General features: G+C 44.1%; 4 protein-coding genes and 1 non-coding gene across 5 annotated transcripts; 2 read left to right on the forward strand and 3 right to left on the reverse strand.

Annotated features, from left to right (window-relative positions):
- Positions 1-822: 822 nt before the first annotated feature.
- Positions 823-1,986, reverse strand: LOC108811848 (2-hydroxy-palmitic acid dioxygenase MPO1). The gene is made up of 4 exons (XM_018583954.2): positions 1,568-1,986; positions 1,406-1,468; positions 1,237-1,308; positions 823-1,128 (listed from the first exon to the last, which is right to left on the reverse strand). Exons 1-4 carry the CDS (start codon positions 1,901-1,903, stop codon positions 1,003-1,005), a joined length of 597 nt encoding a protein of 198 aa, XP_018439456.1. The 5' UTR covers positions 1,904-1,986; the 3' UTR covers positions 823-1,002.
- Positions 1,987-5,817: 3,831 nt separating this feature from the next.
- On the forward strand, positions 5,818-7,303 carry LOC108811847 (protein ROH1). Its single transcript, XM_018583953.2, has one exon. It carries the CDS (start codon positions 5,909-5,911, stop codon positions 7,049-7,051), a length of 1,143 nt encoding a protein of 380 aa, XP_018439455.1. The 5' UTR covers positions 5,818-5,908; the 3' UTR covers positions 7,052-7,303.
- A 318-nt stretch (positions 7,304-7,621) lies between these two features.
- On the reverse strand, positions 7,622-7,695 carry LOC130497342 (small nucleolar RNA snoR122). Its single transcript, XR_008936338.1, has one exon. It is a non-coding gene; the product is annotated as a small nucleolar RNA snoR122 (small nucleolar RNA).
- Positions 7,696-13,682: 5,987 nt separating this feature from the next.
- Positions 13,683-19,538, reverse strand: LOC108808429 (uncharacterized). Its single transcript, XM_056987274.1, has one exon. The coding sequence runs from the start codon at positions 19,536-19,538 to the stop codon at positions 13,683-13,685; it is 5,856 nt and encodes a 1,951-aa protein (XP_056843254.1).
- A 4,834-nt stretch (positions 19,539-24,372) lies between these two features.
- On the forward strand, positions 24,373-25,054 carry LOC130495770 (uncharacterized). The gene is made up of 2 exons (XM_056987275.1): positions 24,373-24,723; positions 24,785-25,054. The coding sequence occupies exons 1-2, from the start codon at positions 24,676-24,678 to the stop codon at positions 25,052-25,054; spliced, it is 318 nt and encodes a 105-aa protein (XP_056843255.1). The 5' UTR covers positions 24,373-24,675.
- The last annotated feature ends 556 nt before the right edge of the window (positions 25,055-25,610 follow it).

A 25,610-nucleotide genomic window follows, 5' to 3' on the forward strand; every position in this document is an offset into this window, starting at 1 on the left:
ATTTTCTTAGTTTTAATTCAGAAAAAAAAAATTCTAGATATTTTATAAATAAATCTAACTGTACAAATTTTGGATTTGTTTATATGAGTCTAATAAATATCAATTATATAATTTACTATATAAAGTAAAAAATTATTCGATGTAAGACCATCTCCAATATATTTTGTTATTTTCACCTCTAAAATAGGGAAACTCTATAATAGAAGTGAGATATGCTCCAATGTATTCCCCTAAAATAGCAATTTCTAAAATATAGAGTAAAAAATAGAGAAATGATATTTCTTCCTCTATAAATAGAGGAAAAAATAGAGATTTCTATCAAAAATAGACGTGGGTTGAAGCAATTTCACCTCTAAATGCTATTATAGAGGTGAAAATAGTAATGAGTTGGAGATGCTCTAATTAAACATATTGTTATTTTCTCAAAATATTATATTAGTATCCATATTGTAAGTCATATGTAATATTTAGTAGAAACAAATATAAAAATGAAAAATGAAAATTGACACCCGTTCGGTCGACCGGGTCAGAATCTAGAGGAAGTTTAAAGTAAAAGAACATGTCAGATATTTCATCAATAATGTTCTTGATAGGAAGATATCAAACCTGAGTAAACCCTAAAACCAAAACGTCTAAAACGCAAAGGATGTAGATTGGATTGTCGTGACGAATCATGGAAGGCGAATGACTTCCCTGAGATCGTCCAATCTGAATCCAAGATTAATAAGTTGGCTTTCAAGAATTCTGGAAAAAGTTCTCGGAGAAACAGATGAATTGAGAACATTTTTCATCTTTTGTCCAACTTGCAAATGTGGGAAGGTGTTCTTCTAGTAATAACACATATTTTTAAGTAACTTCCGTTAGAAACATAGTTACACACATATACACAAACACAAATCCATCAATCCATGGTGGTGGTCTTATATTTTTATTATATAGGTTTTTAATGTGGAAACATTACAATCAATGGGTTTAAGTTGTTCAGTTATATTAATCCAAAGCTTATGTGAGCTTATTCTTTTTAATCTGCTTCTTTGCTCTCCATTCCTTAATGTCACTTTCTACCTTGGCATTCACACGAGCTTGAAAACCTGGATATGGTTCATACCCGAAAACCGACTGAAGAACCTGTATTCATTCAAACAATTCCCACATCAGCTTTTCAAGTTTTTGTTTTTCAGCGTGCAGTACAAAGAAGAAGGTATTGAACAAATATAACACATAAAAAAATTTGACCTCGAGCAACACAAAGAAAGGAGCCATGAGAAAAGCTTGGAGCAGATTGTCTAATAGCGCAGGTGCTCGTTTCTGTGACAAGAATCAACAAACATCTGTTTTAGGGCTCTGATGATTAGACAGAAAAGGAGAACAAAACAATGATTTTTTAAGAGCCAAAGGACTTTACCTCGAAGAGTCCATGCCCAAGAAACTGCCCGGTCCAACATAACAGCTGAGACGCTATCCCAACCTGAGAAAAGACAGTGAAAATTGTAACAAGAAGACTGAACCTCTATATCTCACAAACATTACGTTTTGATTATTAAAAGAAGGAAAAAAAGGCGCAAACCTTGAGGGCTAGAGAAGGCCCTAAGCGAGCAGCGAGAAAGCTGGAACCGAGCCAGCAAGAGAAACACATGAGAGCCGCTACAAACCCAGCTTTCCTATCCAAACAGATGTAGAAGAGAGCATAAACAACCGTAAGGATAAACCCGACGTTTAGCCGGAGAACGCCGTCGAGGGTCAGCGATTGAGAAAGATGGAAAATTGGGGTCGAGGAGTGGAGGAGGAGCAAGGCGGTGAAGACGATCGGCCATACGAAGATGATGTGGATTATGATGTTGATCGGATTGCTGTGGTAAGCACCGTAGAAGGCGAAGTGCTTCTCCAGATCGAGCAATCCCATCACGACGCGGATCTTCTGAGAAGAGATTAGAGACGTGTTGAGGACAGAGGAAGAAGACCAAGGTGGAAACTAGTTTCTGGAATATGATGCTAACATGCGCTCTTGGATGAATATACGCGGTGCTGTGGTTGCTAATATGCGCGCCCGAAAGATCAAACTTTCTGTGGTTGCTAATATGCGCGCTTGAAAGACAACTTTCTGTAGAATTAACAATTTATGGCAATAGACTACAACTAAGCATTATAGACGTTGTTTTTTTTGTGAATTCACTATGTATCAAATTTATAATGAAAAGAGGTTAATATTACTTTCTTTCTTTCTTTGAATGATCACACCACAAGTAATAAACACGTTCCAGCAAATTGAAATTAATTTAGTTCATGAAAAAGAAAATCTGATTTAGTCCATAGTGAATATGTTATTGACATATATTTTTTAAAGATTACCGTTTCCTTTTTTGATCACATGAGTTTTTCAATATCTAAAGATGTAGGTAAACATTATTTGGGAAGATGAAATTATCTTTACACATCTGTAATCTTCTTGGGCTGTGCTCGGCCCTGCATACTAATGTGATCTTCATTTTGGTTTGTGGATACTGTATTTTGATATACTGATCTTGATATGGCAGATTTGTTCTACATCATGTTCATTTGTTGGGGCTGTCTGTACTTTGGTTCCACAAAGGTATGGTAAAAAACAACTCAACTAATGAATCTTTTGATCTCCATTTGCTGCGTTTGGCATCTCTTATATATTTATGAATAATGTTGCATATATAGGATCCATTCTATGAATCGGAGGAGTACCGTGGAGAGGAGGTTATGGAATCGGATATTGGGGATCTATGAAACAGTACATATCTCTCTTTCTAATATTATAAACTTAGAAATTATTGTTTCGGATGTTGTCATGGACTATCCCACACTGGTGTTTATAGAGCTTGACCCTATGGAACGATTTGACTACTGTATGTCTCAGTGGTTAGCTTAGGATGAAAAAGCAATGTATATAGATGGCTCTAGGTTTTCCTTTAGGTGTCACAGTCTTGAACATTTACGTTTGTTTATTTGCGTTTACATTTACGCATATCATATTTTTCCCAAAATGAACCTACAAACTTAATTATCTTTATAAACAACTAGACGATGGCCTCACCTTGTTCAGACTAATATATAATCAACCAATTCTAATTTTAAACATAATTTTTTTATTTCAATATAAGTTATTTAATTAGTTTCAAATATTAATTAATCAAAATATATAATTTGACTTTTTATTCCAATCTAACTTAGATAATAATTTGGTACTTGCAATTTTTTTAATTTATTCTATCATCAAACTATACATGTAAAAATAGTCATCATCATAATAACTTAAAAAGGTTTTATTGATAATTTAAAATAACATAAAAGATAAATCTACATAATAAAACTATAATTACTAATTATCGGTGAAACTTATGAAACCAAACCCCTCTACATCAAATAATAGTATAGATGATCGGACATTTTTTCTTTTTCGATGATTCTTACAAACATTAGTTTACTTGCAGTTTTATAATTTTTTAATTGGAATTTAAAGTGAAATTTATTAACAAAATTTACAATTATTATTAACATATTTCTATTTAACTAAAACCTTATAAACTAAAAGTAATAAATTATATATGTCTAGTAAAAGCTGAATTTTTTTAATTATAACACTAAGAGATTGTATTCTTTGGACTCATAGCTTTTGATTGATAAGCTAAGTTAATGAAACCTATAACATTATATCTCTTCCGTGACATAAAAAAACTCTTTTAAAAATAATAATAAAGAAAATATTGTAAAATTTAATATTACTAAAGTAAACATAAGATGAACATAGGTATAAAATTACTGCTAAAGTTTTGTAATATCCGTTAATAATTATTCTAAATATAATAAAAAGTATTTGTTAAGAAATCACTAAAATTGTTCAAAACTAACAATTCAAGAAAATTATTTATTAATACTAATGATTCAACCTACACTACATTCAAAACATGATAATCAAGCAAAATCATTTCTCAAATAATAATATATATTTGAAAATTATAAACGTCAAACACAAATATAATAAAACATTTTCATTTATGATGGTATATATGTTTAGACTTAACAAAACAACTTGCTGAAAAAAAATTCTCAATTATATAAATTTGATTCATGGTAACAGTGAAATCAAGGTTTAACAGGTTTGTTGTAGTTCTGGTACCATTGATCCCATATAGATAGCCTGTGGAGAATCTAAAACAGAATAAATTGAGTTTGGGCCGGTTTAGTCTAGGTTGGGCTGGCCGGACCATAGAGTAGTACATCACGATTTAGTAACACACATCTATTATAGATTGGATAGAGTTATTAGGTTTTTGCTTGCATGTATGATGCAGCAAGAAGACATTGAAGAGAAAGCAAGAGCAGAGCTATGGCGTGAAGAGCTTATCGAAGAAATTGAACAAAAAGTTGGTGGTTTAAGAAAGTTGGTGGTTTAAGAGAGCTCGAAGAATCTGTTATCAAGTAGACAACTAACTTGTGAATCATAAACTAATATGCACATATATAGTTTCTTTGATAACGGTCATAAACCGCTCTTATATTTATATAATATATATCTTATCTGTATCTGTGTTTTGTTGTGGTCTGAATTATGGAATGAACATGTTAGGAGCAATCGTCTCATTCAGATTTTTGTCTCAGTTTTATAAATAAAAAACTACTTAGTTGGGGCTAAATTAATTGGTCGTGTACACTGGACAGTAAGTCTCAGGAGGAACCATTTGCGGGAAAGACGCTTTTGCACGATTTCATCTGTCCTTTAAACTGAACGAAAGTATAAAAACAAAACCAATCAAACGTCAAATGTCCAAAAATTAAGCAAGGAAAAGAAGAAGAGGTTGTCATGTCTTTGTCATTAATCTTCGTGCTTTCATGTTTCAAAGCCTCTTCGATATTGTGAATCCCACCACGTGTGGTCTAGTTTGGAACACATGAGAGGGGATCTTATGTAATAGTAGTAAGATTATTTTTTTCTAGTTTAAATACAGGATATTTGTTTATATTTATGTATGAATTAATTAATGTAGGCTGTGCAATTATAATCTTGGCCCAACCATGATGTTTGACTGCTAATGACACCATTCACATCATTCCATTATTTTTATTTATTTTATAATCATTTATCTCCATACAGATATTTGAATATGTATGAAAAAAATACGACAATGTAAAGAATTGAAGTTTCACTGAATTTTATTAGTTTTTCTAGTACATTTTACAATCTTAAAATTTACAAGAGTAAACTAAGAAGAAGAAGAAGAAGGTCTTGGATGTCAGTGTTTCACTTTCTAGAAAGACGAGAACGAATCAACAAGACCGAGTCCCTTCATTAATTACGCGCCAACGAAGACTTAGCTGTTCTTTTTGGTTCCACATGTGCAGTAGTGCATTGACCTAGTCTCCCGTCACAGCTCCCATCTTAATACATTTATCTACAACACATGGCACCCACTAGTGTTCCCATTCTCCACTTCAAATATCACAGCCCCGTAACTCGACCATGTCCAGAAACTGAGATTTTTACACTGTTCATTACAGATCTAAAATAGCAAGCATGAACTTAGGATTTATTACAACTATACGTGTACACTGGTGTTCTGTGACGAGTAACAAAAAGAGGAAGATGATTCAAAAGGAATGAGAACACACAAAAATCAAACTATAGCTTTTTATCGTCACACCTTTATGTTTAAAATTATTTTTATAGTGAAAAAGAATAAGACCAAGAGCAAACAAAAATAAAATTGAATACAGTATTATTTTGTGAAGTAGATATTAAAATACGCGGTCAAAATAATCGCTTTATAAACCCCATCTCTCCTTCTTCCATCTTTCATCAATCATCATCATCATCATCTCTCTCTAGAAAAAAACTGACTTTCTCGAGAAAACAACTCTGACTTTGCTTATGTACTGAAAGATCATGCCAGCTACAGACTTTCAAGGATCATTCGGAAGGTCGTTACTAACTTTACGGCGAGACCAAGTCGACTCTAGCCACCACCACCAGCCAAGCACCACCATGGAGGTTGAGCTAGATTCGTTTCAAAGACAAGTCGCCGAGAAGTTCATCGATCTCAACGCCTCCGCCGGAGAAAACAACCTTCTATCTCTCGACTGGATCAGCAAGCTTCTCGATTCCTTTCTATGTTGCCAAGAGGAGTTCCGAGCTATCATCTTCAACCACCGCTCGCAGATCTCAACACCTCCGATGGACCGTCTGCTCTCCGACTACTTCGAACGGAGCATCAAAGCCCTCGACGTCTGCAACGCAATCCGCGACGGTATCGAACAGATCCGTCAGTGGCAGAAACTCTCCGACATCGTTATCTCCGCTTTAGACAGTAGTCACCGTCCCGTCGGAGAAGGTCAGCTCCGGCGAGCGAAGAAGGCTCTGATCGATTTAGCAATCGGGATGCTCGACGAGAAAGATCATTCTTCCACAACGAATCTATCTCACCGTAACCGTTCGTTTGGGAGAGTCAAAGACAATCACCACCGCTCGTTCGGACATTTCAGATCTCTGTCGTGGAGTGTCTCTAGATCCTGGTCGGCTTCTAAACAGTTACAAGCCTTGGCTAACAACTTAACAAATCCTAAACCAAACGACGTCGCTGCGAGTAACGGTTTAGCTGTACCGGTTTACACCATGACTTCGGTTTTGTTGTTTGTGATGTGGGTTTTGGTCGCTGCGATTCCTTGTCAAGACCGTGGATTGCAAGTGAACTTCTTTGTGCCGAGGCATTACCAGTGGGCGGTTCCGGTTATGTCCTTGCACGATAAGATCGTGGAGGAGTCCAAGAGGAGAGATAGGAAGAATTGCTGTGGGTTGCTTAAGGAGATTGGTCGGATTGAGAAGAGTTCGAGGGTGATGAACGAGTTGATCGATTCGATTCAGTTTCCGTTGAGTGAGGAGAGGGAGAGTGAGGTGAAACAGAGAGTGGAGGAGCTTGTGGAGGTTCATGAGGGTTTGAAGAATGGTTTGGATCCTTTTGAGAGGAAAGTAAGAGAAGTTTTCCATCGGATTGTGAGAAGCCGAACTGAGAGTCTTGACTCTCTTTGTTGATGGTGTTTCTTGTCTTTGAACATGTTTGTCCTAATATGATGTCGGTTCATATCTGGATTTTTGTTGTCTTTTTCTTTTTGAACAGGGTAAAGAGGAACTCAGAGAGTGTAGAAGTCTTCTTCTTATCTCTCTGTGATAAGTCTGCTCATAGTGATGACGTTCTTCCATGTGTAGCTAGTGTTTACCAAGAATGTATTCATAATGAACTATCGGTTACATATAAAAGCCAACAGAATCATAATTGGTTAATGTTATTGTTCTGAAATGTGTACAATGTCTACAAATGAAAGGAACTATATAGCCTATGAATGATATCTTTTACCATAAAACGTCAATTTTCAATCTTAGCTCTTCAGAATCTTCTGTTTCCTATCAAAAATCATGTTGCTAGATAGCTCTCAACTTCATGTTTTGTTTCAAGAATTGATTCTTCCTGCATACAGAGCCTAAATGCGTTCAAAACGCATGGACAAAGAGTGTAAGAGAAGAACAAACCTTCAGTGCAAATAGCAGACAACGCTCATCATTAGTTTTAACTTTTAAGACATTTCATAAACACAGCTCACGGTTTGCCTCAGACATTACTGATATTCATCACTGAAAAATCTGATAATACGTGCAATTGTAAAAATACATCATTGGCAAAACTGGAGATCACTTAAAATAATGAACAAAATACAGGAAAAAACAATTGAAGATGATTAGTGCATCAGAGAGATTCCCATTTAGACATTAGTAATCAATCCCATTCTCCTATCCATATAGAGTTTCTGATGTCCAGAACCGAGTTCGGTCGAAACTAGTAAAGAGAAGACGAAGAACTCGTCTGTGGGTCTAACAAAGACGTTTTATAGATGAAGATATCAGGACCTGGTTACAGGGGGAGTGTAAAGAGAAAGACAAGACGGAGCTCGAAGAGCTATCCGGGAAACAATACAAGATAACGGATAGAGATGAGTGAAAACCCTAGATCTAGCCGTCTTGTGAGTGTGTAAAAGTGTGGATCCCCTTCATGTCGTTTCACCCTTCCTTTTTATAGACCGTCTCTGCTAGTTCGCCCTAGTGTTCACCGACCTGAATGGGCTTCTATCGATAGGTCGGTTTAAGTGGGCTTTGGTCTTCTGGTCGCGTAATCGACTAGAAACGGCTCACTTGGGCCGTCCTCTCGGCCCATTTCTATACCCTGATCCTTTGATCGACGGGCCATGTGTCGCTGTTCGCCAGGCCTAGGAAGGGATGTAATCCTCCTCCTACAGTAAGTCCCCCCCAGTCCGTCTGTGGTTAGTAGTAACCTGAGCCTGGCGGATTGTATGTCATAGAGGGTTGGCGAATCCGTGATCACTAGTCTGGAGGTTGCTGTGCGTTGTTTCGTACACAGATTTTGTCGCCACATTCGTCCCGGACTTGGAAGAAAGGAGAGTACTCGCGCATTCGGCTCGTTTAGTCGCGGGTTCCGCTGCTGAAAACGCGATTTTACTCGCGATGTTTTGCCGCCTCCCGAGAGCGAGTTTTCTCGCTTGTTTCGCTCAATTTTAGTCGCGGTGTTTGGCCGGTCCGTCGAGGGGGAGTTTTACTCGCGAGCTCCACTTGGTCTGTCGTGATGTTTAGCCGATCCGTCGAGGGCGGGCTCTATCGGTGTTTGCTCATCTTGTTGCGATCTTGGGGAGGAAGTGTACTCGCCGGTTACTCATCAGGTCGCCGGGTCAGTGGACTGGAAAACGACGGGCTTTACTCGCTGACTCCATTTTGGTCATCCATTCGTTTACTCCGGAGCCTTCTAACCGCGATTTTACTCGCGGGTGTCCTTTATTTTGTCGCGACGTTTCATCGAGGCCTTCATAGGCAGATTTACTCGCGTGTCTTGTTTGGTTCGTCGCGTCGCTCTAGCAAGAACTCCGGAAGCGAGTTTACTCGCTGGCTTACTCACTCGGTTGCGGTTCCCTCGGTTTGTCGCGATGCTCCCATTTCTCAAAAACGCGATTTTACTCGCTGGTGCGTCGGTCTGGTTCTCGCTGAACGGGACGCCTGTCGAAATGTTCCTGTGAGACCTCAGAGATGATTTTACTCGCCGATACGCTTGTTTGGCCGCGTCGTACCCTTGTGACTCAGAATCTAGTTTTACTCGCTAATGATGTGCGTTAGCCCGCGGGGATATTTCCGCTTGTTTCTAAAGGCGAATCTACTCGCCGCTTTCTCTCTCTTCTTGATTGAAGTTACCGGTTTATACCGGTTTGGCTCCGGTTCTCCCAATTCCTAATAATCGCTTGGATTACGGTTCGATCGACTCTTAATCTCTGGTTTGATCGGTTAATTGGATCATTGCGCGTCGAGAGAGAGAGGTTATAGGCCTAATTAAGGCCCATTTAGGCCTTATTAGACCTAATGATGGCGCTTGGGGACTCGTGCTCCTTCTTTTGCTATAAGTAGGAGGCTTTGCTTCTTTTTTATCATTCTTCTCTGCAATCTCAGGTATTCTTCTTTGCTCTCCCTTCTCTCTAACTTTTCGTTTGCTTCTCTCTCTAAGTTCTGTTGGTTAGACTCGTCGTCTGGGGAGTGAGTTATAATGCCGTCCGGGAGGCGGTTATCATGAGAAGAGAAAGGGAAAGCGGTTGCGAGCTCTACCGATCCGCCGAAAGTTAGGGCGCCGGGCGGCGTTTCCGAGGATGGTCCCGACTCCACGCGTCGCGAGGTTCCGGGGAATGCGACGAACGCGACCTCGGAAAGGGATCCGGTAGTCGCCGACAAGCGAAGGAGGGAGGGAATCGAAGAGAACGTAGGCTCTTCTCGCGAGGGTGGTGCGAACGAAGGACTCGAGGCGCAGGCGCGTTCTTATAGGATACCGATGTTTCGACTCCGCAAGAAGAGTGTAGAGCCCCCAGAGTATAGGCCGACACGCTATCTTTCTGGTGATTCTTTCGAGGTGCTGTCGGCGATCCCTCGAGACACTTTACGCGAGCCTACGATCGAGGGGCAGAGTTGAGGAAACGTGTTCCCGAGCTACTCGACTCACAGTAGTGTGAAGCATTTGCTGAAGAGTTGCGGAGCTGTTGGGGTGACTTACCTTATCCCATCCGTTAGGCAGAGACCGTGGTCGCCGCCTGTGGGGTACCAGTGCGTCTACGAATCCTACTTTGGCGTGGATACGAAGTTGTGGTTTCCTATTCCCCGCTTGATTACGGAGTACGTGCTTCGTCGGGGCGTAGCGATTACCCAATTCTTGAATGGATCGTTCCGGATCGCTGTTGCTTTGATGGTTATGGCTGCGGAAGTTAATATTCCGATGAGCGTGAGGACCTTTGAGGAACTGACTTTCTTGAGGTCTATGCCTCATGGTCTGCACTCTATAAAAATGCGTCCCTCCTACAACGTTCTGACCGGCCATCCGAACAAGACGAAGGATTGGCAGCGATACTACTTCTACATTAAGTCGGACGAGCACGCGTTCGATGAGCCGCCGAAAGGCGACTTCCCGGTCCTGTGGGATCGTGAAATCGGTAGATCGTAGCTTCCTTTGGGTCTCTTGATTTTATAAGTATTAACCTGTTGGCTTTTGTTTTACGTTTTTGCAGTTCGCCATCCGAACACGATCGCATATCCGGAGAACTTCTTTGAGCACGCTCAAGCCATTGCAACACTTAGCCATCGCAGATGGCCTGATCTTAGCGCTGATTGGATTCGTCGTTGTCAGGATCGCGTAGCAAGAGGTAATCGATCTTTTTGGCCACGGAGGTTTGAGGATTCGTCTCATTATTTTTTTTTGGCCACAGAGGTTTGGCGATCGAGATTACCTTGCGTGGTTGTCCCTGGGAAGAAGCGTTTGTCGCTGTTCACGAGGAAGCAGCAGAAACTAGTAAACCAGGCAAGGAAGATGAAACAGACTCCCGATCTGAGTGCTATCTTGAAAGGACAGCTGAAGTTGTTAAGTAAGAGGAAATCTGCCTCCGTAGTCGACGGCGAACCAGCGGATGTGGTTAGCGACGATCCTCCCCCAGTTGCGACTCCGGGTGCAACTGAAGACAGTTCTGCGGCTGCTGGGACCGAAACGAGAGAGGAGGGGAAAGGTGATTCTCCAGAGGATATGCAGGGATCCGTTCGTGCTGAAGGTGAGCGCTCCGAAGCACCCGATGGAGCAGTGCAGCAGAAATCATCAAAGAAGAAGAAAGGGAAGAAGAGGTCCCGCGAAGCTTCTTCCAAGAAAGAGACTGAGGATTCGAACGCAAGTCGAGAAGGTCCTGCTGAAGCTTCTGCGAACGACCCGTCAGAGGAGCATCCGAAGAAGCAGAGGAAGAAGCCGACGGAGGCAGAGCAGAGTTCTTGTCGCCAAGTGGATCCTTTGACCGAGGATGCTACCCTCGATGATGCTGTGGATGGTTTTGCTCGCGACGAGAGGGAGAGAGAGGAGTTTACTCCGGCTCCTGGTGCTTCTATCTCAAAATATAAGAAGGCTTCTGGGGAGAGAGCCGTCAAATCGCGAAGTGCTCCATCTCTGAGTGAGGGCGCTGATGGAAGTTTCGCTGCCAGGAGATCTCAGATGAACTTTCCTGATGTGGTGGACTTCTCATACAACGGGGACACTCTCTTGATCTCTAATCCGATGAAATGCGCGGAGTTGACTCGACAGGTAAGAGGAGGCCCTGTTGCTCTTCCACCGGTTGAGAATCTTTTCTTCAAGGAGGATTATGTTGAAGCTGCTCATGCTAGAAAAGTGGTAATTCCTCTTCCATTGTCTATTTCGTTTCATTACTTTAGCTCCCTTCGTTGCTTAAGTTGTTTTTCTGCTTTCTTCACGCCACAGAGTGAAGGTGTCACGAATCGCATGGTGGAGAAGTACGAGACCGAGCTTAGGCGAACTCAGGCGCAGTTAGGGGTCTCTGAGAATTCAGCTCGAGCTGCGGAGGCGGAGGTTGCTCGCGTTCGCATGATGCACGAGATTGCGACGGCCAAAGCCGTTGAAGATAAAGAGATCCTTCGTGTGAAGTTCGAGAATCTGAAAACGAAGCTACTGAACTCCCGATCTGCTGTCAAAATTCTTACTCGCGAGAAGGCTTCGTTAGAGAAGGAAAGGGACGCCGTGGTTGATAAACTCATATCGGAGAGGAAGAGACTCAGAGATTCCCGTGTCTATGAGGTGACTCTCGAGAGAGCTAGAGTCGAGACAGCCATGGTTGTGAAAGCTCAACGCCGTTTTGACAATATCCGAGATTACTCCGTTCGTCGTGATGAATTTGAGGAAGCTCACAATCTGTTCGGGCAAGCGTCTGGAACACGGAAGTCTCTTGAGGCAGCCAAGGACGAGGGTTTCGATGTTGGTCAGGAGTTGATCGACTTGTACAAAACCCAGGAAGAGTTGTACAAGGCGAAAATGGATGAGCTCTGGATCGGCGACATTCCTGAGTCTGATCTTTCCCTTTCTCCGCTTGTCCTTCCTTCGACATTTGTAAGCCAGGAGGTTCTCGCCGGTCTGGATAAATACGGAACGAACGATAGCTTTCTTGATCCAGGGACCGTGGTGAGGATGCAATCTCCTGACGATTCCTTCGATATCATGATGAAGGAGCGCAGCAAAGGTCCTGGTGTCGCGGAGCAAGGAAAGAATGAGGAGCCGATTGCCGTTCAAGAGACTCCGGCAGGTAAGGAGGAGACGAAAGATGGAGAAGAGGCGAGTGTATCGGTGGGTCCGAGCGTGGCGATTGCGGACTCAGCTGGACCGAAGGATCTTGCAGGGCATGGAAAAGACCCGTCTTGTTAGATCCACATGTTGTTTTATGACTAAACATCTTAGTTTCTTTGTTGTTGCTGTTTCCTCCCCTTAGGATTTTTTTGTTTTCTTTTTCTGGTTCCTGCGGTTCCGCGGGGCCTCCACTGCTGTATGATTTTGAACTTATTATGCTTCGGCCTTTATCGGATATCTTTAGCTTTTATCTTCATTTTTTTGATAACTGTGTTTGAACTGTTGGCTCGGTGAGTCTCCTTTTAGGCTGAGGACTCGGTAGTCAGCCTTTGTTCTTAGATAGAGAGATAGCTTCGTCTTTGGAGGTTAGTCCTTGAGTTGTCTGTTGCTTACTCGAGGAATTTTTAGTCTCCGCTTCCGCTTGCCAAGTCGCGACCTTTTTATCCCCTTTCTCAAAACGTGATTTTACTCGCTGGATCGGTGTTTCGAGTCGCGGTGCGTGATGACGAGGCGCACTTCTTAGCCGGAGGTGGGAGAAGGAGTTTGATTCGCGGGGTCTCCCTCGGAAGATGGTTCTTTCTGATCGTTGGTTTTGCGGCGTCCGAAAGCAATTTTAGTCGCTGCTTTGGCCTTCCCAGTCGCGACCTTTCTATCCCTCCTAAAAAAAAAACGCGATTTTACTCGCTGGATTCTTTTTTTTTTTTTTTTTTTTTTTTTTTTTGGTTACAGCTGCACCGGTTAAGGCTGCCTACGTATCTCCAAAGAGAATCAAGCCATTCGTAGTTCGTTGGAGTCGAGTAAGAGTGACGCGGAGGGTGCACTTACTCGGCTCTTTTTTTTTTTTTTTTTTTTTTTTTTTTTTTTTTTTTTTTACAATAGGGCAAGAGTGGCTCGTGAAGCGCACTTGCACGATTGTTTGGTAAACGAAGCGTGTTCGTCGCCTGCTGGATCGCAACGGAGCTAGACGGAATAACGCTTAAGATGCATGGAATTCCATGCTCGAGGGACAGCTTCACCGGTTGATGTCTCGAGACGGTAAACCCCAGGTTTGATTACTTGTGTGATTCTGTATGGCCCTTCCCAATTAGTTCCAAGCTTGCCAGCCTTCCACTCTTTAGTGTTCTCAAAGACTTTACGAAGAACGAGATCACCTTGTTCAAGAGGGCGCGACTTGACCTTCTTATTATAGTAGGTCTCAATTTGATGTTGGTAATTCTGGATTCGGAGTAGGGCTTGATCGCGGTGTTCTTCGATTGCGTCGAGTGCGTCGAGGAGCATACTTTGATTGAGCTCAACGCGCTGAGGCATTCGTGATCTTCGGAGGCTGGTTACATTAACTTCGGCGGGAGCCATCGCTTCAACGCCGTAGGCCATGGAGAATGGGGTGCACTTAGTCGCGGAACGAGGTGTGGTGCGGTGAGACCAAAGGACACCGTCTAGCTCGTCGATGATCGTACGGTTGGACGACTCTGCCTGGCCGTTACTCTGCGGGTATCGCGGCGTTGCGGTGTTCAAACGGATTCTCCATTTGTCGCGGAAATCACGAAACTGATGCGAGATGAACTGTGACCCGTTGTCTGTCACAATCTCGTAAGGAAGACCGTGACGACAAATGATATTGCGCCAGACGAACTTCTGAACTTCCTTGTCGGTGATGTTAGCGAAGGCTTCCGCTTCGATCCATTTGGTGAAGCAATCAGTCAGGACAAGGACGAAACGCTTTCCTCGTGAATTCGGCATGGGTCCGATGATGTCCATTGCCCAACGCATAAACGGATATGGTGCCGTAAGAGTGCGCAATTGCTCGGTGGGGCAGTGGATCGTGGGTGCGTGTCTTTGGCATTTATCACAGCGTTTGGCGTAGGATTCGCAGTCTGTGTTTAGAGTAGGCCAGTAGAAGCCTTGACTTCGGACTTTTAGTGCTAGGGCTCGTCCTCCAGAGTGATTACCCGCCGCGCCTTCGTGATTTTCGGCCATGACTAGTCGCGTTTCATCGCCTGATATGCATTTCAGGAGGACCTTGTTGGCGTTCCAACGGTGTAGTTCGCCGTCGATGACGACGTAATGCGCACTGCGTGCCTTCAGTCTTCGCGCTAGCCACTTATCATCTGGAAGGGTGCCGTGTGCTAAATAGTTGATCAGATCGGTACGCCAGTCGGGGGTTTCGTCTGATGAGGAATCGATGTCCATTTCGGCCGCAACAGCTACTGCAGAGACAGAGGAGGTACTCGCGCCTTGTGCCGTGATGCTGGGGTTTTCGATCCGATGAATGGGAATTGTCCGCTTGATCTGATCGTGTAGCTTGCTCCCAAGGGCTGCCAGAGCATCAGCGCAGACGTTCTCTCCTCTGGGGACTTTGGTGAGTTCGAAAAATTCGAAGTCTTTCGTGAGGTCCTGAACAAGCTTGAGGTAGGCGTCCATTCTTGCATTATGAGCATCGTACTCGCCGTTGTACTGACTGGCGACGAGCTGAGAGTCGCAGTAGGCACTGAGGCGTTTGGCTCTGACGGCTTTGGCGAGGCGTAATCCTGCAAGTAGGGACTCGTACTCAGCCTCGTTGTTGGAAGCGGGAAAGCCGAAGCTAAAAGACTGTCTTATCAGTTCGCCGGTTGGGGATTGGAGCTGAACGCCGGCGCCAGACCCTTTATTGGTCGAGGAGCCGTCGACATGCAGGATCCAATTGCGAGACGACACGGCAAGATCCTGCTCGAGTTCGGGTGTGAGTTCGATCAGGAAGTCAGCGAGGACCTGGGACTTGGCTGCTGTCCGGTTCTTGTATATGATATCGTGCTCGCTGAGCTCCATTGCCCACTTTGTTAGTCGCCAAGAGTGGTTGGCGTTCTGCATGACTGTTCGGAGGGGTTGATTGGAGAGAACTTCAACCGTGTGAGACTGAAAATACGGGCGGAGTTTTCTCGCTGAATGTACCACCGCAAGCGCCATTTTCTCGAGAGTGGGATAGCGGGTTTCGGCTTCGGTCATGCGCTTGCTCGTGTAGAAGATTGGTTTCTGCTCCCCCCGATCTTCGCGTATGAGGACGCTGCTGACGGCGATAGGCGTGACGGCAATATAGAGGGTGAGAATGTCACCCGCTTCTGGTTTCGAGAGGACAGGAGGGGTAGTCAGATATTGCTTCAGTTGGCCAAAGGCTTCTTCACACTTGTCGTCCCAAATGAATCGTTTGTTTCCCCGCAACAGTTCGAAGAAAGGAAGGCACTTGTCGGTAGATCGCGAGATGAACCTGTTGAGCGCTGCTATGCGGCCGGTGAGACGTTGCACTTCTCGGCTGTTCTTGGGGCTTGGGAGATCGAGGATCGCCGATATCTGTTTAGGATTAGCCTCAATTCCTCTCTGGGTGACGATGTATCCGAGAAACTCGCCGGACATAACGCCGAACGTGCATTTAGCCGGGTTCAGTTTCATACCGTATTCGTTGAGCGTTGTGAAGCAGTCTTTGAGGTGCGTGAGATGATCCTCGGCTCGGAGCGACTTGACTAGCATGTCGTCGATGTAGACTTCCATAGTGGAGCCCAGTTTGTCGGCGAACATGCGGTTGACAAGGCGTTGGTAGGTGGCTCTCGCGTTTTTAAGGCCGAAGGGCATTACCTTGTAGCAGTAGGTTCCTCTATCTGTTATGAACGCCGTCTTCTCGCGGTCGTCTGGGTGCATCATTATCTGGTTGTATCCAGAGAATGCGTCCATGAACGTCAATAGGGCGTTTCCAGCGGTTGACTCGACTAAACGGTCAATGTGCGGGAGAGGGTAACTGTCCTTTGGGCAAGCTTTGTTCAGATCCGTGAAATCGACGCAGACTCGCCACTTCCCGTTCTGCTTTTTGACGACGACAGGGTTAGCGAGCCAGTCAGGGTATTTGACTTCCATGATAGAGTCAGCGGCGAGTAGGCGGTCCACCTCGTCGTTGACTGCCTTTGATCGTTCTGGTCCTAGCTTTCTGCGCTTCTGGCGGATAGGCTTGAAGGTGGGATCGACGTTGAGCTCATGCGAGGTGATCGCTGGGTCGATCCCTTTCATGTCGGATGTAGTCCAGGCGAAGGTAGAGACGTTCTGACGGAGAAACTCGGCGAGTTGCTGCTGCATATCGTCCGGTAGGGATGCTCCGATGCGGATCACCTTGCTAGGATCGGCATCATCGATCGGTATGTCAAGCACCTCTTCTTGCTGGGGAAACACTTTCTGCAGAGGGTGTGCGACGGTGTTGACATGTGACGTCTGTCGTTGTAACTTTATGGTCGCGATTAATAGATCTCTGGCAGCTTGCTGATCGCCTCGTAGTGTTCGGATCTTTCCGTCTTGTCCCGGAAACTTCACGCATTGGTGGTAAGTTGATGGGATTGCTCGCATCGAATGCAGCCAAGGGGTGCCTAGGATCGCGTTGTAAGGGGCTTTAGAATCGACGACCGAGAACTTAACAGTCCGTGTCGTGCCACATACGTACACTGGAAGGCGAATGGTGCCGATCAAGGCTTCGGATGAGCCGTTGAAACCTGTGAGGGAGCGGGACGATGGTTTCATACTTCCCGTGTCGACGCCCATCTTGTCGAGTGTGGCTCGGAAGATCAAATCGACAGAGCTGCCGGTATCGACGAGAATTTTGGTGACTTGGCAATCACCGATTCCGAGTTCGACGAGAAGGGGGTCGTTATGCGGCATGTGGATGCCGAGGGCGTCGTCGGGCGAGAAGGTGATTTGATGATCGTTCTCGGGTTTTGTCGGCCATTTACGCGAGGATGTTGCTTGACGACGGTAGTCTTTGATGGACCTGACGGAGTCACCGCAGGGCGGGGATCCACCCATGATGACGTTGATGACGGTGTCTTTGTCTTGGTTGGAGTTCGGAGTTCTAGAGGCTTCAAGCTTTTGTCGAAGGTCGGAGTAAAGAGGACGATCGAGCTGACTTCGCAAATCTGGTTTCCTAGAATTGAGCTTTTCTCGCAGGTCTACAGGGCGAGGCTTCGTGGGACTCGGGTTGTTCAATCGGCGAGTCTTGGAGGAGCTGATCTTCTCGCGGAGATCAGGAGCGTGACCGACCGTGTCTGATGCTGCTTTCTCCTTTCGCTTGAGGATGTTCCGTAGGTCGCCAAGTGATGGGCGGCTCAGCTGAGCGCGCAGGTCTGGAGGAGAAACTTGTTCAGGTTGGTCGCTTGGAGGTTCCAATTGCGTCAGGACGACGTTGATGCGTCTTCTCGCTCTCGGAAGTTCATGATGGCCAGTGCCCTTGGCGGGCCTTGTGAAGACAGTCTCGACGCGTCGCCGGTTTCTCGGCGATTCCTCGTCGCTAGACGAGTTACCTTTTTCCGGGGATGCTGGAGCTGCTTCTTCGGGCGTTGCTCGTCTCTCTTGCTGAGGGGCTTTGCCTTGCGACTTGCTGGTTTTCCTGTCTTTGTTCTTACTCCAGCTCGTGGGTCCTCGGGCCCTAGGTTTCGGAGGCTCGATTTCGAGTTTTCCGTTCTCGACAGAGGAGAGAAATTGCTCGAAGAGCGTCTTACATTCCCTGGTGTTATGCGACTTAGCGTTGTGGTAATCGCACCATTTCTCGGCTCCCGGGGGCCGAGAACTCACTGCTGCGGAGGAATCCGGCGGTTTTCCGTCGGTTTCGCGGTTGTAAACGTTCCATCCTTTCTCGCGCACAACAGTCGTCGACGCCGGGGAGCTCTCTTCATCAACAGCGTACACGAAATTCTTCTTTTGGGCTGCTCGGTCGCCTGACGAGTGTTGTCGTGGCTCGTGTCGACTATCCGCGTTCTTCGCGCCGGTTTTGTCGGCTGTTGCAGCTTTAGACGCGTTTAGCTTGCCTATCAGGGCCTTTGTATCCTCTTCCATGCGTATGAAGTTATGGGAACGCGCGATGGCATCAGAAAGAGACGTCGTGGGGTTCCTGTAGAGGTCATCACGGAAAACCGAGTGGACGTACAACGTGTTTTTAAGCGCGGCGACCGCGACGCTGTCGGGTAAGACGACCTTTGAGACTATGGCTTTGAACTTCTCCATAAAGTTGCGCAGGCTTTGGTCCTTTCCTTGGGCAAGGTTGAAAAGATCAGACACCGTTGCGTCTTCTTGAGTGAACATGATGTAGTTCTTCAGGAAGGCGGACGACAGGTCGTGGAAGTCTTTAATAGAGTTCTCAGCGAGGCCCGTGAACCAAGTAAGGGCCGGTCCTTTCAAGCTTTCAACAAAAAGTTGACAGTAGCCGGCGTCTCGTTCTTCGTCGGAGAAATTTGCACGGCGTACTGCGATGTTGAAAGACGTGATGTGAGTCGTCGGGTCGGTGAGACCTTCGTACGTCGGTAGTCGGAGCTTCTCGATGTGTCGTAGTCTGACGCCGGTTATCGCGGGGGAGAATGGTGTTCGGAGGGTGTTCGCCAGAACACGTTCTATCTGCGGCGCGGAGGTGGTGACGCAGTGTATCTTGGAGTTGATGTCTAGGAGCGACTGTTTGAGTGCTGCTACTTCGCGAACCATCTGTAGATCTGGGTTCGCAGGGGTGAAGGGCGCGGCGTCTGGGTTGAGAGTACTGGGAGGAGCGCCGTGACTCGTCGGGTTAGCAGCAGTGTCACTCGCGAACAGTTGCCTGCGGATGGTGTCGGTGGCTGCGTCTGGAGCGCCGGCGAGAGGAGCGAGTAGTGCTGCGATTGCGGCGATTTGCTCGGTAGCTGCTTTTTGGGCGGCGTCTTGTCGGGCAAAGCGCTCCATGATGGTATCAACAAAGGCGGGGGCTATCGGGATAGCCGTGACTGGGGTTGGACCCGGCGCGTCGTGTTCGTCGCCGGAAGTGGAACCTTCGGGGTTCTGACTCATCTTTGCTAACGTTACTTTGCTAGCCCCACGGTGGGCGCCAACTGTTAGAACCGAGTTCGGTCGAAACTAGTAAAGAGAAGACGAAGAACTCGTCTGTGGGTCTAACAAAGACGTTTTATAGATGAAGATATCAGGACCTGGTTACAGGGGGAGTGTAAAGAGAAAGACAAGACGGAGCTCGAAGAGCTATCCGGGAAACAATACAAGATAACGGATAGAGATGAGTGAAAACCCTAGATCTAGCCGTCTTGTGAGTGTGTAAAAGTGTGGATCCCCTTCATGTCGTTTCACCCTTCCTTTTTATAGACCGTCTCTGCTAGTTCGCCCTAGTGTTCACCGACCTGAATGGGCTTCTATCGATAGGTCGGTTTAAGTGGGCTTTGGTCTTCTGGTCGCGTAATCGACTAGAAACGGCTCACTTGGGCCGTCCTCTCGGCCCATTTCTATACCCTGATCCTTTGATCGACGGGCCATGTGTCGCTGTTCGCCAGGCCTAGGAAGGGATGTAATCCTCCTCCTACATCCATGTCTAGACATCGTCTCTTGCACTAACGAATTAAAACTATAAAGGAGCAAAACATCCAATGAAGTAAAAGAACTATAACATATTCATCATTCTTGTATAGTATGTAAGAGGTACCCATTTAGACATAAATCATCATCCCGATCTCCTAATAAGGAGACTCCGAGTCTGATCTGATTGATCTGATGTCTCGTCTTTTCATCGTCACTTCAATAATCAAAACCCCAAATGATAACCAAATCAACGAGAAAAATTAAAAAAAAAAACAATCTAGATCTAGACCACAAAATAATATCATACGTAGAAAATATTTTTAAAAATCAGTATTATATCAAATGAAATCAGATGTCTAAAGAGAAAAAGTCATCAGAGTTGATTTTTCTTTCCTATAAAATTAATCTCTCAACGTGTATTTAAACATCATCACAGGCAAAACTAGGGTTTATAGAGAAATGTTATATGCATGTGATGGACAAGTGTTCTATCATCTATGCATGTGATGGACAAGTGTTATATGCATGAAGGGGACGAACAGAGGTGATGTTAACTAGGGCAGAGACAAGTTAAATGTATTAATTGGCTTTGGCATACTGTGGACCAACTAGTACTCAAGTAAATCGACCAAGCAAAAATTGGCTTAATTTTATCGGTTTAAATCAGGTTTGATGAAACAAAACCGGTTCTCTCTCCAGACACTTCCGATGGTCGACTTCTTAAGTTTCCCACCAAAATCGAAGGTTGACCCTTTTTCTGCTTCTTTGAGCAATCTCTCTGTTCCACCATCAACCTCCCCTCAGGCCCGGTCCTGAAATAAATTGGGCCGGAAGCCCAAAACAGTATAATGTTAACAAAATGTGTAAAAATTAACCCTTACACTGTCGAACCTTTGATCTTTAATCTCATTCATAAGTTGTTAACTGACTGAATTACAAGAGATTTTGATATTTTTCGGCCGAATATTAACTTATTGAGAAACGGCCGAAAGCACATGCTTCCATGGTTTCCCCTCAAGGCCGATAATGCCTCCGCTTTTCTATTCTTTATTTCTTTCCCATAACAACTATTTTTGCTGTCTTCACTACAAGATAATAACTCTATTGCAACAGAAAAATTGCAACATTTATTTTCGTTAATAATTAGCTATGATTATTCCAGTATATTTTTCAATAATAAATAACCTTTTCATTACAAATTTATTGCAAAATAACAACTTTAACATACATTGCATATTTTCGTTACTAAATTACAACCGTTTGCAACATAAACAAATATCTTGCAAATTTTGCAAGAAACATTTAACCCTTTTGAATCATTGCTAATTTGAAAAAATAAAAGAATATAAAAGAATATGTGGCAAAAAATGCGACAGTAATTATATTTTTATTATATGTTTTCGTAGAAAATTTAAATGGTTTTCATATATTGTATATTTAAATATGTACACTATATTTAAAAAGTTTCAGATTCTTGAAATTTGTTAACAGTTCTATTTATGAATTTTATTTTGTTTTGATCTAATATTGTAGATCCTAAAATCTACACTAGATATTTGATAGTATTTGTAAAGTAAACTGGGGAGTGAAAAATGATATAGGCAACGATATCCTTAGAACACAACAATGTAATCGGAAATCGGTTGACAAAAATAGACTTTTATTAAATAAGAGATCAATTACAAGAAATGTAAATGAGATCGAATACTACAAAGGAGATCGTACAAGATCAAACTCAAAACAAAGTAAAAAGAAGTTAATGTTTGTAGTGTGCTCTCTCTCTAGGTTTTCGATGTGTCATGAAGTGTTGGTCTCTCCTTCTTTTAATAGTCTCGACTCCTTCTTCCTTGTAACTGATCACCCGATCTCCGAGCTCTCTGCGGCTTCGTCTCAAGGTCGGCTTCCTCTCGTGTGCCTCTGTCTAGCGGCCCACTCTCCTATATTCGGCCCATTAATTTGATTACCCAAAATTGGGTCCAACATTTGTCCCCCAGTCTCTTTTCCTTTGATCGAGTGGGAAAGAGGCGGCTCCGTTTAATTATACCTCGCTCGACGGGAACTGATTTGTTTTTGTTTTGGTTATCGAGATCCTAGGTCGAAACATAGGCAATTATTGCTCTAGGGCTAAACCTAGGCAATTATTATGTTTCTCCGGGATAGAGTTAGAGCCGTTTGAGAAGTGTCTTTAAATTGCGAAGAGTTCTCTTCTCTTTTTCAACTCTGATCTTTCTTCCCTTCTTTCTCTTGATTATTGCTATTCTCTCGTCCCTTATTTCTTGTCAGGATGACTCTTTTTTCTTTTCCTCGTCTGACGACCACGGATAACCAGCTTGAGAGTCTTTATTCTTCGTTTGGTGTTGACTGCGCCGTTGTTTGTGATCTTGATACTGATTTCGAGGTCTCGGAGATCGTTCGATAAGGATATTGCGGAGCTTATTTGTCCTTTTTTGAGACTTGTGGTCTCACTTTTCCAATTCCGAGGCAAGTATTGGAGATATTTATCGAGCTCAGCCTCTCCTTCTCTCAGATGTGCCCTAATCTTCTTAGGCAGCTTCTGGCAATTCTAGTCAGAGCCAGAGAGGAGAAACTTTATTTGGTCTTGATGAATTGCGTCACTTGTTTTTGATAAAACGCAACAATCAGAGTCCGGGGAATTTCTTGTGTCTCTGCGTTCGGGTCGACACTTCGTCGGGGGGTGGGGGGCTTCCATATCGAGACGAGAAGTGGAGAGACCAGTTATTCGTCTTTAAAGTCGACTCAGCGTCTATGGGGGATTTTGATTTCTCCAGGCTTCCTCGGCTCTGGGTCGAAGATATTGGTGAGCTTTAAATCTTTCGTCATTCTTTCGATTTAGATAAATGTTTTTCTAAATGTTTTATCTTTATTTTCTGATGTCAGATCAGCTCCGAGGTCTGCTGGCCGTTCTGAGGCGGGGGGGAGACCGATTGGTCATCATTTAGCAGAGAACGGATTCGAACTTCGCTGTCGCGTCCTCTTGGCTTAGGGATAGCTCCCATGATCCCCGAGCCAATCAAATTGATTGAAGATGCTCATTCTCCCGACCGCAAGGAGGAACCTACTTCCTCTGGGCTTCCTCCCAGCATAAGTCGTCTCGAGAGGTGTCTATCGAGGAGATTGTCGTTTCGGACCTCCGGGTCAATTTCAAGAAGATCATTGGTAGATCTCGTTTCGACCTCACAGAGGTCACCAATGTCCTTGAGTTCTACTCGCAGGACGACTCGTCTGTTCGTAAGCGCAAACCTATTTGGGTGCGAAAAAGTACTTCTTCGGGACCATCACGGCCTGCTTCAAAGAGATCGAAGAGGCAGAAGCTCGGGAGAGATGACGACGATCTGAGGTATAAGGCCGACGTCGATCCCGATTTTCTAGCGGATGACAATATACCACAGGACTTCAGACCAACGTTCTTTGCTTCTTTAGAGGAACATGAGGCTGGCTTATACCAAGGTCGCCGAGGAAAATGCCAAGGTTAATCTGTTGAGAAAGATGCCGAGAAGATCGCGGCTATGATGGAGGACTAGGTGATAGTTTGCCACGAGAGGTCGGCCTTGGAAGCCGAGGTTGCCGCTCAACGAGCCAAGATGGCGGATCTCGAAGTCGGAAGGGATCGGGATGTTTGGCGGGCTTCTCGTACTGCTCGTCGTGAAGTGTCGTGGAGGCATATGGCCATTTTGAAGTCCTTGGAAGGGAGATGGGCTAGCAAGGAGAAAGAAACAGCGGCCAGGATTCAGTTTCAAGAGGTTGTCGCAAACATAGATCTCCTGACCGAGATCAAAGAAGGAGGATTAGTCGTGGACGAGGAGCTCGATCGCTTGAAGGAGCTGGAGAAGGATTGCGGAGTCCTCGTTGATTCCTGTCTCGTCTTGGATTGGACTATTGCTTATCTCGATGTTCCACATATCTCAGAGGATTCTGATCTAGAGGAGCCGTCGAGCGTTGGGGGCGAAGCGAGTTCTTAGTTGATTCTTTTATTTTTCTTGTTTTTAGTATTTTTATATTAATATTATCCTTTTTTGTAATCGGATATTGACGAAGTCGTGAGAATATTTTTTTCCCCTTGGATTTTCTAAGGTTTTTAATTTGAACTGTTTAGATTTCGAAATATGCTTTGGTTATTCTATATCTTCAAGATTTTTATATGTCTTTATCATTAAGATGCTTAGAGTCTCGGTCTTTATAAAACCTTTATCTTGACATAGGTTTTCTTGTTAAAGCAGCACCTCGAGATATCTTTTATTTTTGCATCGAAGAATCATGTCATCGAGAAGATCAAATCCTCGTGAGGCACTCACTGAAATTCTTCGCGAGAAGAACCGAATTCCTCATGTGCCATCTCGACAAGATGTGAGGGATCTTGGTTGCAAGGACCCAACTATTTGTATGAAATCGAGCAGCCCAACTGTTTCAAAGGGGTGTGATCTTCCTTCCAAGAAGGCGAAGACGAACGGCTCCGATCATCGTCCTGGTGCTCTTGGTGACGTAATCGCGAACCGATTTCACTCACTCCAAGGATTGTCCGATCACAGAGGATCCAGATAGCGTGACCCATCTGGTAAGGCATTTTAAGCCTGCTGGATGTCCGCTTCCTTCTCTATGAAACATGACTGAACGCGAAACCTATGTCAAGATGACTGTTGCTCATGCCAAGGTTAGTTCGTTATCTTTCAGATGCTTCTATTGAGTTCGTTTTGACTTTTCATGACTTGCAGGCCATGGAGGCTAACAATAAATTTGTGGCGACCTTGGAGAAGCGTTTGCAAGATGTTTCCCGATCTGACGAGATCCTCGAGATCAAGAAGGTCGTCCGGGAACTAAAGCTGAGTTTGAAGTTAGCGCAAGAGCGAAAGCGTGCCAACACTGATCGACTGACTGCTGCGGATGAGTTGGAGAATCAGGCTGTTTTCCTTAAAGTTCGTCTTCGCGTTACTGAAAACAAAAGAAAGTTGGCCCTTGAACAAGTTTCATTTATTGAATTGTAGATCGAATCTGACACTTCAAAGTATGCCGACGACCTTCGCCGCCAGCGCATGAAGCTAAAAAGAGTTTGGCTGATGGTGCGTGAAGCTAAGAAGGCTAATGACTTGTCTTGTCGCAACTCCTCTATCAAGAGATTCCTTATCAAACAACACATACCTTCGAGTAGTGGACGATGTACCTTTTCAGAATCACATATATTAACTTTTTACAGCAGAATTCTTTTACAAAATATATTTGGTGTCTTTAATATTTTTCGTCAATCTCATTTTCTATCTTTTTAATCTCTGTTATGGTATTGTATATTGTTTGGTATCCTTTTTTTAACACTTAACTATTGTTTGGTATATTATTTGGTATTTTCTTATAAACATAACTATCTAATCTATTAATTTAAAGTTTTAAATTTTATCTACCATGCAAAAGTTTATGTTATACTATTCATGAGAAATTTAAGGTAAACATTTTAAATTTATTCATATATGATATTTTTCTACCAAAACAATATACATCTAAACAATAACATTTCTAGACCTAGAGCTTGTGGTCAAGTGATAAGGG

The sequence above is a fragment of the Raphanus sativus genome, chromosome 6 (assembly GCF_000801105.2).
Source record: "Raphanus sativus cultivar WK10039 chromosome 6, ASM80110v3, whole genome shotgun sequence".
Taxonomy (NCBI): domain Eukaryota; kingdom Viridiplantae; phylum Streptophyta; class Magnoliopsida; order Brassicales; family Brassicaceae; genus Raphanus; species Raphanus sativus.